We start from the raw sequence: 12,757 nt of genomic DNA, 5'->3' as shown, positions 1-12,757 counted from the left end.
AACTGTTAATTATTTAACTTTCTTGTCACTAACTTGATATTTGCAGAGTCAGTCAGTAGTAGGATTTCACTGAGATCAGGAATCCCTTAATCCAAGGAAGAAGGTATTTTAATGCCTAGGTTTGTTTGCATTTTTTTTTGTCCTCCAGGAAGATAACCTTGAAGACTTGCCCAATTGCAATGTATAATAGAATAGTTATCTTTTTTTTTTTTTTCTTTTTTTTTTTTTTAAATTTATATGCTTGCTGCCTGCTTTTGAGGCAGGAAAATTAAATGGATTATGAAAAGAGATAATAGTCTTCCTTACAGTTACATTAGTGAACAGTTGCCCTTAAGTTGCTCCATATACAATGTATGTACCTTTTGTCTTGATTGATGCAGGTGTGGGACAGTTTTCATCTCTTTTTGCTGTAAGAGGTGGGGGATTTGATGGCATGGATGTCTTGTCCAATGTTAAATTGAGTAAGATAAGAATTAAATGGGATAACTTGGTTTCCTGAACCCCCCACTGAGGTCTTGGATGATGTTCCTAGATAGAACTTCTAAGTCTTCTACGTGATTTGAGTTGGTCCACCTTAAATTGAGTTATTTTGATCATCATCACCGTCACATAGTGATATATAGCAATATATAATATATAATAATCACTAATTGTCATCTGTCTAACAACAGCATAGCAGAAAGTCTTTATTTGGAAAATCCTCAGTGGCTAATAATTTGATAGGCAGATTTCAAATGAATACATTTCCAAATGTAAGCTGCAGGAGACTTCTCTTGATTACATCAGGAATTGAATATTAGCTGTGAGGATGCCCTTGACCTTAAATGAAAACATTGAAGAGAGAACATTATTTCAGTTACAAGTACAGAAGTATCACAAGTACTGCTTTTGTCAGTAGAGGTTTGAATTTTCTTCATTACCTTCCACTATTTCCAATCAAATTCATAATGAAACCACTGAATATTTTTGGAATTAAAGCCACAGAACCATGGCATGTTTAATATGAAGTACTCTTCGCAATGAATGACTGAAATTCAGGTAGAAATTACACTTACCCTTATTTTTTTTTTTTTTGCGTGTGATTATTTTCATCTTATTCCCTTAAAATGGTGTTCCTGTGACTTCTAGTGACTGGACAGTCCTATGAGAACATGGTGACTGAGATCATGTCCATGGGCTACGAGCGGGAGCAGGTGATTGCAGCACTGAGGGCCAGCTACAACAATCCTGACAGAGCGGTGGAATACCTTCTGATGGTGAGCACTTAGCTTACTGCACCTTCTTTTTTTCAGTTTTGGTTTCCCATGTAGTGCCTTTCACTTTGATTTTGGTGTTATTTTGGACATGACTCAGTCACTCAGAGTGACATTTGCCATCTGGAAAGATGGGATCAAAGTTTTGACAGACGTGCTGTGTTACAGAAAACACTGAATAATCCCTAACCACTTCTACCACTTCTTTGCTTTCATTTTTTGTTGATTGATGTGGATATGTCTGTAAAGTATGTCCAATTACAGTGATAGCTTTAACTGCCAATGGTTGGCTCAGTGGTTTTGTTACCTTTGTGACAGCATTAGTTGATTAGTTATACTTTTGTATCTATATTGTTACCCTTAGGTTCCAGTACACTGTTTTTGCTAATAATGCACAGTGTTCTTAATATACTTTCCAAGCAGAAAGTTTTGAGAGGTTTTTTTTTTTTAAACTGTTCTTAACTGGTGTTTTCATTTCAGCAGTGTTTTAGAGAAGAAACAATTTTCATTTGATAAATAAAGCTTGAAGGGTTAAACAAACTTCACTGGCATGAGAGGAAATGGAAGAGTAATTTCACTTTAATGAAAACCCTATGTGTTGTTTTAGGGACTTTTTGGATCGTTTATTGTGGTATACCCTAATCTGACAGGTGAATTGTAACCACCATAGAATGAATCTGTCTGATTTTGTTGCTTAATCAGTATTTCCAGTACATTTAATTTTCACTCTGGCATACCATTTTTTCCCTGATGGGGTTTTTCCTTTTAGCAGATCTGAACTTTATTAAAATCTGGCATCCAGATATCTTGACCTAATCCTTGCAAAATACATGTGTATTGAATTTCTGATTGATTGATAAGAAATCTGATATCTTTACCCTCTAGTTATAAAACTTCAATTTTGTTAATGAAGTTTTCCTTCAGTAGTTACAGCTACAAGTCCCTGGCATGCTTCCTAGTTACATTTATGTTCCCAAATGTACAAAACTTGGTAATCTTCAAATTTTCAAGTGACAACAAATGTTTTGAGTACAATAATGTGAAAAGTTCAATTTCCAACTAGCACTAGGCCAAGCAAAGGTGAATGCAAAAGCTCTCAATTCTGTCATAAATCTGAAAGTTCAGACATTTGTTATCCATGTTGTAAAAATGTTGGGTTTACTGTTCATCTAGTCTGTAAATACACTATGAGTTCAGTGCCTCCCCTAAGTGTGGGGTCTGCTGTGTGTGTGGCAGCATGCAATTCTTGTGCACTCAGCTTCTGTCATTTCCCTCCTCTAGCTTATTTCTGTTCAGGAACTCCAGAAGAGAGATAGAATATCCCTGTGAAGGAGCTGCATGTCACATCTGCCAAGTGCTTTGACTGCTAGGAGCAGTTAATTTCTAGTCCTTCAGTAGGTCCTGTATATAAAATGGGTCCTTCTGTTATGTAAGATGTCCTTCTATGTTTTGTGTTATCCTTCACTGGAAATACCTTTTATTTTTTCTTCCTCTTCTTCCTGCTGGGAAAGGGAGTAGGGAGGAATGGTCTTGCTCTTGGAGATCATATTAGATGGCAGACTTTTTGCTGTCCTTCTAGAAGAATCCTCTTGCTGTAAGTCATCTTTATAACTGTTCTGGATCTTCTGTGGTCTGAAGATGTTCCTTACTTTCCTGCTGCATTAGAAAAAGGTTCTTTTTAGTCACTATTCATCTGTTCTGTTGATGACACTGTTCTTTGACCCTCTCTCTACATTACTTGCCTACAGACTATCACCAGCACTATCTTTTATATAATCTGCAGATTAAGATTAAGACATTTGAGATCTGTAGCAACACTGTCCAGGTTTAAAGAACTTGGGTACAGCAAGGATAAGATTATTATCTCTTTAATTAAAGACAACCCCTGAAGTTTCTACTTGTTTTCCATGGTTCAGATGGCAAGCTCTTCAGTTTTCATGGTTTGGTCATTGAGGATTATAGATGTAATCCTGCGGTTGTAGAAGGGGTTGCAAAAGATGATCTTTATTTTTCTATGCCCCAGACTCATCTTCGGTGGCATTTACATTCAGATCTCTCTTTCAGCCAAGGGTTTCCTAACCTCTAGTTAGGAAGGAGTTTTGTCATCTCTTCAATAACCAGCCTCTTAGTTTGGATATTTTTTGGGAGCATTTTTTTAGAGTGAGTGTAGTAAAATACTGAACACCATTCCTAGAGAGATGGTCAATGTCCTGTGCCTGTCAGTGTTTCAGAGGCATTTGGACAATGCCCTTTACAGGTTTTAACTTTTTGGTCAGCCATGAGTTGGTCAGTCAGTAGGACTTAGATGATCCTTGTAAGTACCTCCCAACTGGAACTACTTTGTTCTGTATTCTGTGCAGAAGTTGGACCTGATGTAATTATTGCCCTGCAGAGAGCACTGTCAGCCAAAATCCACTGTACTGCTCAGTTAAACAGTAAACAATTGTTTCATCCACCATAAGGCAAGAGCAAAAGAAAAAAGTGGCCTTTTTTTGCTGTCCAAGCAGTGTTTGCATTCAGAGTGGCTTGTGCTGTGTGGTTTAATACCATGTTTTATTTTGTTGTGTAGCTGTGTGAACAAGGTCCACACGCCTCACTGGCATTGTCTGATAACAGCTGCACACAGTCTCCATTATTTGGAGAGTGATAATTCAAGCTTGTCTTCGGAAGTTAAGATGATGTTCAAGACGACAAATAATTTCTAAGTAAATTGTTTGAGCTGGTTTACACAGTCCTTCCATTCAAGAGCAAACTTGAAAGTTTAAATAAGCACATGCTGTTTGATCTGGACACAGATTGCAGTGATGACGTACGCCTGTGAATAGGTGAAATCAACTAGTAATTTCATAAGATTAACCCAAGTTGTCACATTATACTTGGATTGCCAGAAATTACTGATTTGATGGAAAAGGTATTTAATCAGTGCTCTGTAAGCCACTGATAAGGGAGAGTTTCCTCAGAATTACACCATTAATGGAATCCTCCTCCCCCTCAGTGGAGGGAGGGATGTGTAGCAAGCTTACTGAGCTGTGTGAAGGTAATGAAGTGTGTGACAGGGAAATCTTGCATTTATTCCCCTGAGTGGCTTAAATATGTACTTGATGACCAGGTGATTTATACCTTGATGTGCTTCTTAATAAACAAGGTAAGGCAAAGAGCATTGCTTGGAGCACTGTCCAATTCTCCCTTTCTAGATGTGTCCTTTATATTAGCTGTATATTTGTCCTTTTTGTTCAGGTGTAATGATGAATATACCATGTGAAGATCATGTTACAGCAGGACTTTTAATCTACATTACCTACCAGTGATTTTTATGGTAGGCTTGACAAACCTCTTCACTGACTGGTTACCCTGTAGTTCTATAATATTTCCACCCACCCAGTTCCTTACGTTTTGTGGTTCCCCAGCACAAGGCTGACCCTTATTTGGGTAACTTGTCTGGGCTGTTCCAAGGGGGTTTGTTGTAATATTCTTTGTGTCTCTCCCAGGAGTAAGCTTGCAGGCTTCAGACAGGCAGATTGAAAGGACAGACTTGGTGCAGGAGTTCAGTGGCAGCAAGGAAGGCAGGGTTAGGGTAGGAAGCTTGAGGGATTTCCATGCAGGAGAAAAGTGGTAGAGTGAGGTATCATGGTTGTGTAACCCAGCTTCTAGTTTATTATAGTATTGTGTTTTAGCTTTGTGCATTTCAGCCATCTGAGCTGTCAGTTCCTATATAAAGTTGCTTGTACATAGAAAATAAAAGGCAAGTTAACTTTTTTTTTCTTTTTTAAACTGCTAAAGCTGGGTGACATACAGACCTTTTCACCTTTAAAATACAGTAAATTACAGCTTTTCACTGGGGAAAGGGGTCCCAAGAGCTGTGTTCTTGTATCTCTTCTCGTTCCTTGCCAGTTGTATGGAATTGTTAATCTTAAGTTAGCATTTTGTGCTGTAATTTGTTGTTGTAATGTCACTTTTGCACAACAATATAACATAGTGTAATGGTATTTAGTTTAACTTTTTTACTCGTATCAAATATATTTAAACAGGATTCAAAGCAAGTACTTTTTATAAGGCAAAGGGTGTTTTAAAGTGATGCAGGGCATGCTTTGCTGCCTCTTTATACAAACCACACATTTTTCCTGCCAGAAAATAAAATCAAACTTTTTCATGGTGTTCTCTGTCAGTTATAAAAGCATAACTCACAGGATCTTGCCTTATGTTTGCAGTGAAAGCATTAAGGGTTTTTTTTTTCCCCTCCGTTTTGAAAGCCAAATAACTGCATGCAGTTGAAACATATCTGTTAGCATTCTGTGGGTAATGATGTGAACTGTGGCTTTAGGGTATACCTGGAGATAATCAGGCTGTGGCTGACCCCCCTCAACCACCAAGCACTGGTGCATCTCAGTCTTCAGCAGTGGCAGCAGCAGTAGCAACTATACCCACGACTACTAGCTCACTAGGAGGTAAGAAAGGCTGTATTTGAGAAGATGTGATGAATAATGTGCACTTAATCAATCTCTTTTTTCAGTCAGTTTTAAGTTCCAGGTGCTCTTGAGCTGTTCAGAGGGAATTGGATAAGAGCTGTTAACATGGAAAGTCCAGGTGTGGTGCTTTCTTGGGACAAGTAGCTTGTTCTGTGTCACACGCAAAGCTTTCCATAAATGCAGTGAGCTTGCACAAGTTCTTTAGTCCAGTATTCTGGATTCTTAAGTGCAAGACCACAATGTGGGGAGGGGTTGTGTTTACTCTGGGTTTCCACTCTCTGACTGACTGGGCACTGCCCACTATGACTATATTAATATATTTGCCACATAGAAGCTGGCACATCGAGGGAGAAACCTGAAATTAGGCCATGAAGTGTAGCACTGGAGAGACCTATAAATGACCTAGGACTCCTCACTCAGCACTGCAGCACTTTGACAGTGGTTGGTGCCTGCTGAAGAGAAGGGTATTTATCATGTATTTATCTCCTTCTTAAAGGGAGATAGACAAACACATGAAAGGAGCCTAATGAAGCGGTAGGAAAGGTCTGTTTTAGGCTGTGGTAGAAATGGTGCTCAAGATACAAGAGACAAGACAGTCAAGATTTGGGTAGATGTGTCTGACTGAGATTAACCAGAGATGAGACATCCAGAGTAAAGTGTTTGAGATAAGGACAAGGCTGTTGGATCTTAAAAGAAGACTGGGTGGAAAGGAAATGCATTGTTTAACCTTAGAATAAGGAAGTTTTGCTTAAAATAGAGTGAAGAAGCAAATTATTCTATTCTTCAGTGAGTGGTGTATTATCCACTTTCATGTCCTTTTTCTATTTACAATTACAGTGCAGGTATGCATTTTAAGATTCTCAGTAACTTTTTAAAAAACATGTTATTTCTCTGGTCTTTTTTTCAGGACATCCACTTGAGTTTTTACGAAATCAGCCTCAGTTCCAGCAGATGAGACAAATTATCCAGCAAAATCCTTCTCTGTTGCCAGCATTGCTACAGCAGATTGGACGGGAAAACCCCCAACTACTGCAGGTGGATCTTAAAACAAGAAAACAACGCTTACTAATTCTGATGTAGGAGAGTCATGTGTTGATGTTGTCTGGGATGATGTGTTACTAGCAGTTACAACATTCTATTGCTGGCTTTTCAGCATTGTTGCTGCATAAAAATATAATACATTGTTGCTGTATATATCTTATTATTAGATATAAATTTGATATATGAGGTGAAGAGGGGGTGAGGAGGCGGAAAGGATCACTGCATTTGAATTGAAACATAAAAATTGCATTTGTTCTGGTTACATTTAACAGGTATTTTCTGTGCACTTTTTACGCATCCCTTTGACTTCTTAATTCTCTGAAAACAAATATTTTTGCATGTCTGTTACTTAAATGTATGTGTTTCTTTTACTGTTCTGTGCATCACAGCAAATAAGCCAGCACCAGGAACATTTTATTCATATGTTGAATGAGCCAGTTCTAGAGTCTCGCCAAGGTTTAAGTGGCAGTGATGATGGTGCCAGCACTGGAGGAATAGGAGATGCTGGGAATGCTCATATGAACTACATTCAAGTAACACCTCAGGAGAAAGAAGCTATAGAAAGGGTGAGCCTTTCTTCTTTGAAATTGTCTTTCTTCTTTCAAATTCCTGTTGCTGTTGGGTGTTGACTCCAGTGCATGTCTAAGACAAACTTTGTTTAGCTCAGTAGTTCTGCATCATATTTGGTATTTTCATAGTTGGCATTTCATAGCTGTTGTAGCCTTGTTTCAAATTATATCTCTTCTTGTTTTATAGCAGTTGAGTCTAAAATATCTGAAATCCGTCGTACTGAGAAGAGGCAGAGCATTTTAAGTGATCAGAGACCATCCTGTGATAATTGAGATATTGGAATGGGTTTCGCTCAGGAATTATTCAGGAAGTAATTCCTCTTACTTCTGCAAAAAGTAGAAGGAAGTAGCAGAAGCCTCAGCCAGTACTGTTCTAGGTCATGCCATGACAGGTTTGCAGGTACAAAGATCTGGCTGCTTAAGCACTGTTTGCAAAGTACTCAGAAAGTAAAAACACTCATAGTTAAGTAGATTAGTTGAAGTCAAAACCCAGTTATTTGTCTGTCCATGACAATTAGTTAATTATTGTTTTCTAAAAGTACTGGTAAGCATGAAAATATACTCAGAGGTGGTGTATTACATTCATAAATACTGTGTAACTGACTAAATATGGATTTACATAGATGGCAGTGCCTCTGAGGTTTTTCTCAGGACAAATTGCAAGACTTTTGTTCTACTGTGGTAGTGGTTTGGCACCCCAAAGACAATGTTTTTTAATCTGGCAAAACAAAAGTTTATGTAAAAATCATTAGAATATACCTATTTGTATATAGGTGTCAGCTCTCTACATCTTGAGGAAATTGGCAATTATTAAAATTAGTCTTATAAAATTATTTGTCCATGTACTTTTCCACATGTCATCTCTAATCTGTCGTATTTCCTTTTAAAGCCATTTAATGCAGTAGAGCTTCATTACCTCTACAACCTATTCTAAAACCCAGCAAAGATCCTAACACGCTTCTTTCTCTTTCCATGAAAGACAAACATCAAAATTCAAGTGTCTTAGTATTGCCAGCTGATGCCTTCATGCTGTTTGTGAGACTGAAATATAAAATCTAAGGATGGCTGGTGAGGGATAATAGGACACAGTTTTTTTCTCACAGTTATTTGAACTGCCCCATACATGAAGTGCCTTGGAGGTGCTGTGAGGATTTTAAGAAAATCTCCAAATAGTGGAGTGTACTTGCCTTTGGCTAAAACGAGAATTCATTTGCTGAGTGCCCCTAAGTGCTGGCTAAACCCTTGGCACAGTAATAAGTTCTTCTCTGGTGTTCTCAAGCCCTGTTGTCACTGTATTCCAGACATTAATTAATTCTTTGACTTCTGAAAACCAGATTGCTCTCAGCTTACTTCTCTTGGCTGCAGCATGTAGCTAATTTTTTAAGATAAACAACTGAAAATATGGCTTAATGTGATGTGCTGGACAAGATCACAGGCTGGGAGCTTTTGTGCCAGGCAATTTTTTGTTAAAAGTGCTTTAAAGCTTTATATAATTGTTTAAAATGAGCTTGTTTGAAGTTCTGTTTTATTTTTTGGTTTTTTTTTTCTGCAGCAGTGCAATGTACCGTTACTTCTTGACAATATTATGACCCAGGTCTCTTTTAGACTTGCTGTGTCACTAAAGAAGTGACAAGTTTTTATGATGCTTCATTAGACTTAATCCAATCATATTTTAAAGTGAGGATCCTCTTTACTAGAGGCAGAGGCAGCACCTCATTTTTTACTTGCTAAAGTCTTCCTTGAAGTAGGCAGCAATAATATTTTCAAGAAGGCAGTAGTTGCTTAAGTGACATCTCAAGACACTAGACATACAAAGAAGCCTGACACGCAAAATGTACTTCCTAAATATGTTTCTTTTCTTCAGTTAAAGGCATTAGGATTTCCTGAAGGACTTGTGATACAGGCATATTTCGCTTGTGAGAAGAATGAAAACCTGGCTGCCAACTTTCTTCTACAGCAGAACTTCGACGAAGACTGAGAGAATTTTCTATTTCACACCTCACACCAGTGCATTACACTAACTCTGTTCACTGGATTGTCTAGGATATTTGGGCTTATATTCATTATGCTTTGGTGTATGGCAAATAGGGGGTGGGTGGAAGGGAGAACATAGGAAACAAAGCAAAGAAAGCAACCAGTCTTAAATGTCTGTTTCTAAATTAGCAGAAAATCGCACAGTGTAAAAAAAAAACAACCATATATATATATACAACCAAAAAATCAGCTTCTGCAGATAATTAGTTCCTTCTATAACCTGTAGGTTAACTTTTTCTAGGTTTAAACTCTTACTGTACTAGTTCCAGAAATGTAGTGTAATGCACTGCTTCATGTTCCTTTCCACTTAGTATTGACAATGGAAGTAGCCTGTGCTACGTAGATTTTACAGTCTGTATTTCATGGCAACACTGGATAGCAGCTTTGTGAAATCTAAAAATCTGAGCAAATGTAATCCTGAATGCCAAAATAGGGGTATTCAGGTTTTTTCTTCAGCTGTGTTAAAGTAGTGCAAGAAACACACTATTTTTGTCTAATGCTGAATTAGAACAGTGTTGGCTTTTTACTTTTTTTCCATTGAAAACCCACTGCAGTTAAAAGTGTCCTGATTATTGCAAAACACCACCCCCTCCTTTGTCCCCCTGAAATGATCTGAGAAACTATATACATACAGAAAAAAAATTATTATCCTGTTTACATATTTTCTCTTTGGGAAAAAAAAAAAATATAGATATCTAATTACTGTTCTCTTAATGTTATCTTGCAGTAAAAGTTTTAAAAGCAATAGATTGCATGTTTGGTTTTGTTATATGCACTCTAGTGAATTGAATATTCTTTTTCTGCCAGCAAACAAAATGCAAGCTTCATTTTTGTCTGCTGCAATGAGACTTTATCAAATCAAATTTCACCTTCCCAACTTTGTTGAACCAGCTTTTATAGTACAGCTCTAAGTGTTCTGTTGCTCTTGAGTAGATTGTAGTGTTCAAGCTATTTCTGTTAAGTAAGGACTTTTGGGGATTTATTCACTTTATAAGGAAGAGAAGTTCAAAACTTGAGATATCAAGGAAACTATCAATTTATTCCAATGTAAAATAAAAAAAAAAAAATTGACACTCGAAACTTTCTATGGAAAATAAACTCTGGTTACAGAGTTTTGAATCTTACTTCTTTGTTTCTACTTACCATTTATTTTGTTTAGTCATCATAAAATGTTAACAATGTTTTTTTTTTTAATACATGTTTATTTTTAGAGGTAATTTTGCCCATCATTGCAATACTAGGAATAAAAACAAATGTAAATTTAATCTAAAGCTGTTCTGTGCAACGTTACCTGAACATAACATGGGGATAGTTTGATTTTTCTACTGTTGTAGTCCAATTACCTGGATTACAAACTTACCTCTACAGTAACCAGGAAAAAATATTATTAGTGGTACAGCCCTGAACTCCTGTACAACTAATGAGATTAATGATTTTAGTGATTTAGTGGTACAACTAAAAAATTATTTTCTGCTGAGTTTGTCTATCAGTGGATTAACTACTTAACTACTACTTAAGCTCAAAGTACAAGTCAAGTGTCTTGAAAAAAAGAGCTAAAAAGACTGAAACATTCGTATTTCGTTTCTTCATTGATTGGCCATAGTCTGTAAAAATATTATCTGCACAAAACAAATGCATTAAAGCCTTCTACTTTTTTTTTTTTTCTATTCTTATACATCTGTGATATTTTTCCAGATAGTGTGTATTTTAATTATTCAGATTCTATTCTTTTAAAATTTCTTAGGTGTATATTGTCTAAGTGATCAGTAGCACAACCCAAATCTATCAGTAGGAGATGTGATACTGCTAAATAGGAAATAAGTCTTTCATAATGTTTTCATTAGAGAAGTTAACATTAATACCTGAATCAGCTAGTGGACTTCATCTAAATAGGATTCTCAGTTTATCTGTGAACTGGGAGAGATGGATTTTGATTTAACACTGCCCACAGAAAGGGGCTGTTTGTTATCTGTAAAAGGACTAGCTGTCAGGTACGTGAAAAACACCAAATTGCTACAAGGACTTCTTGAATGTACTTTTACTACATAGCTAATACCTAACTAAGACAAAAGCTTTTGGTTTGTGGGAGTCTTCTGTACTGATCAAACTGCTATGAGAAATAACCATTCCTTCTCTAGGAGGGTGGAGAGTAAAGCAAGAATGTCTGGGTGTTTCAGTCCACTCCCTCCAATTTTGATTTTGAAATGTTTACTTATTATAAATGTATTTGAATTAAAGTCTGTTGAGCTTGTTCTTTGTAAAAAAAAAAAACCACAAACAACAAAACAAAAGCCAAAAAAAAAAAAAAAAAAAAAAAGCTAGTAGCTTTGTTCATTTGTAACTTTGTACGCTGAGTGACTGAGGGATTTATGGCTGCTGTGTTTGAAGCCTTACTAGTCATGCTGTTCCCGTTTTTTCCAGCAGTGAAACAGTGTTTTTGTGACTTCTGATGAACAACAGGTGTCTGACTTACATGCTAGCAAAAACTGTTACCTGTCCAATAGCGGGATACTTGCCAGGGAGAATCGTGTCTCTCTTTGTAGTAGCTGCCAAAAGGGAAGAATACATGGAATTCATGTGGTGTTGAGGAGGTGTGACCTGAGCAAGCTGCCTAGGTGTGTTGTGCCTCGTTTTCTACCAAGTACTACCGGGAGTTGTCTGCACAGAGTGCTCCTCAGCTTCTCTGCTGCAGATCTCTTAGGGATTTGGGGATCAGTTTCCTCAGGGCTTTCTGAACAGTAGCTGAGAAAATAAAGTATTTCTTCCTAAGTTTTGGTACTGTAGTCCTTACCTTTGTTGTAAAACTTCTGAATATCTGCTTAGACAAAAGCTATTTATGATGCACTTTTAATTGGGATTAAAAAGTTACTCTGAAGTCATATTAATTCTGTAGTTGTCTGTTCTTAAGTCCTCTCTACAGCTGCATTTTAATGCTGTGGTTCATTTACCTCGTCCAGAGATGCCTGATGAATCCAGCTAAAACCCAAGCAATTTGACTGATCAAATGCCCTGTTCTTACCCCACTAACTAAAAAAATAAAAAGTTCTGTTTCTGACAGAACTTTTTGGGAATGCGAGATAATCACTCCTGAAGTCAGACTGTGACTCTGATTTTGGAGTGCTGGGATGAGCTTCACTTCAAGAACATTCATGAATGAATCAGGCAGAGACACAAAGCCAAGTCCTCAAATAATGTATGCAGATCTGTCACCTGTAGTTTCATTGGATATTTCATTTGGTTTTAAGAGTTTTGAAGGCAGCCACACCTTTTTTTTTTTCCCTGATTTCTCTTAAATCCAGCTCTGTGCACAAAACTAAGCTAGAATTTCTGCACTCAAAAATACTCTCCTGTTTAATGGAAACAATAAAGGTGGGAGTGGGGAGAACATCTTTGT

At 37.1% G+C, this 12,757-nt stretch overlaps 1 protein-coding gene across 10 annotated transcripts in view; it reads left to right on the top strand.

Moving 5' to 3' along the window:
* The window catches only part of RAD23B (RAD23 nucleotide excision repair protein B), a 33,934-nt gene extending 23,826 nt beyond the window's left edge, over positions 1-10,108 (top strand). For all 10 annotated transcript variants that reach the window (XM_086866637.1, XM_086866640.1, XM_086866630.1 and 7 more), the window contains 5 exons: positions 1,129-1,256; positions 5,575-5,698; positions 6,627-6,754; positions 7,150-7,326; positions 9,194-10,108. In XM_086866637.1, coding sequence (XP_086722763.1) covers positions 1,129-1,256; positions 5,575-5,698; positions 6,627-6,754; positions 7,150-7,326; positions 9,194-9,307 — 671 coding nt within the window. In that variant the 3' untranslated portion in view covers positions 9,308-10,108. The remainder of the gene's footprint in view (positions 1-1,128; positions 1,257-5,574; positions 5,699-6,626; positions 6,755-7,149; positions 7,327-9,193) is intronic.
* The last annotated feature ends 2,649 nt before the right edge of the window (positions 10,109-12,757 follow it).

Source organism: Cyanistes caeruleus, chromosome Z (genome assembly GCF_971803275.1).
Source record: "Cyanistes caeruleus chromosome Z, bCyaCae1.hap1.1, whole genome shotgun sequence".
Lineage (NCBI taxonomy): Eukaryota > Metazoa > Chordata > Aves > Passeriformes > Paridae > Cyanistes > Cyanistes caeruleus.
This window is presented reverse-complemented; position numbering and strand designations above follow the sequence as displayed.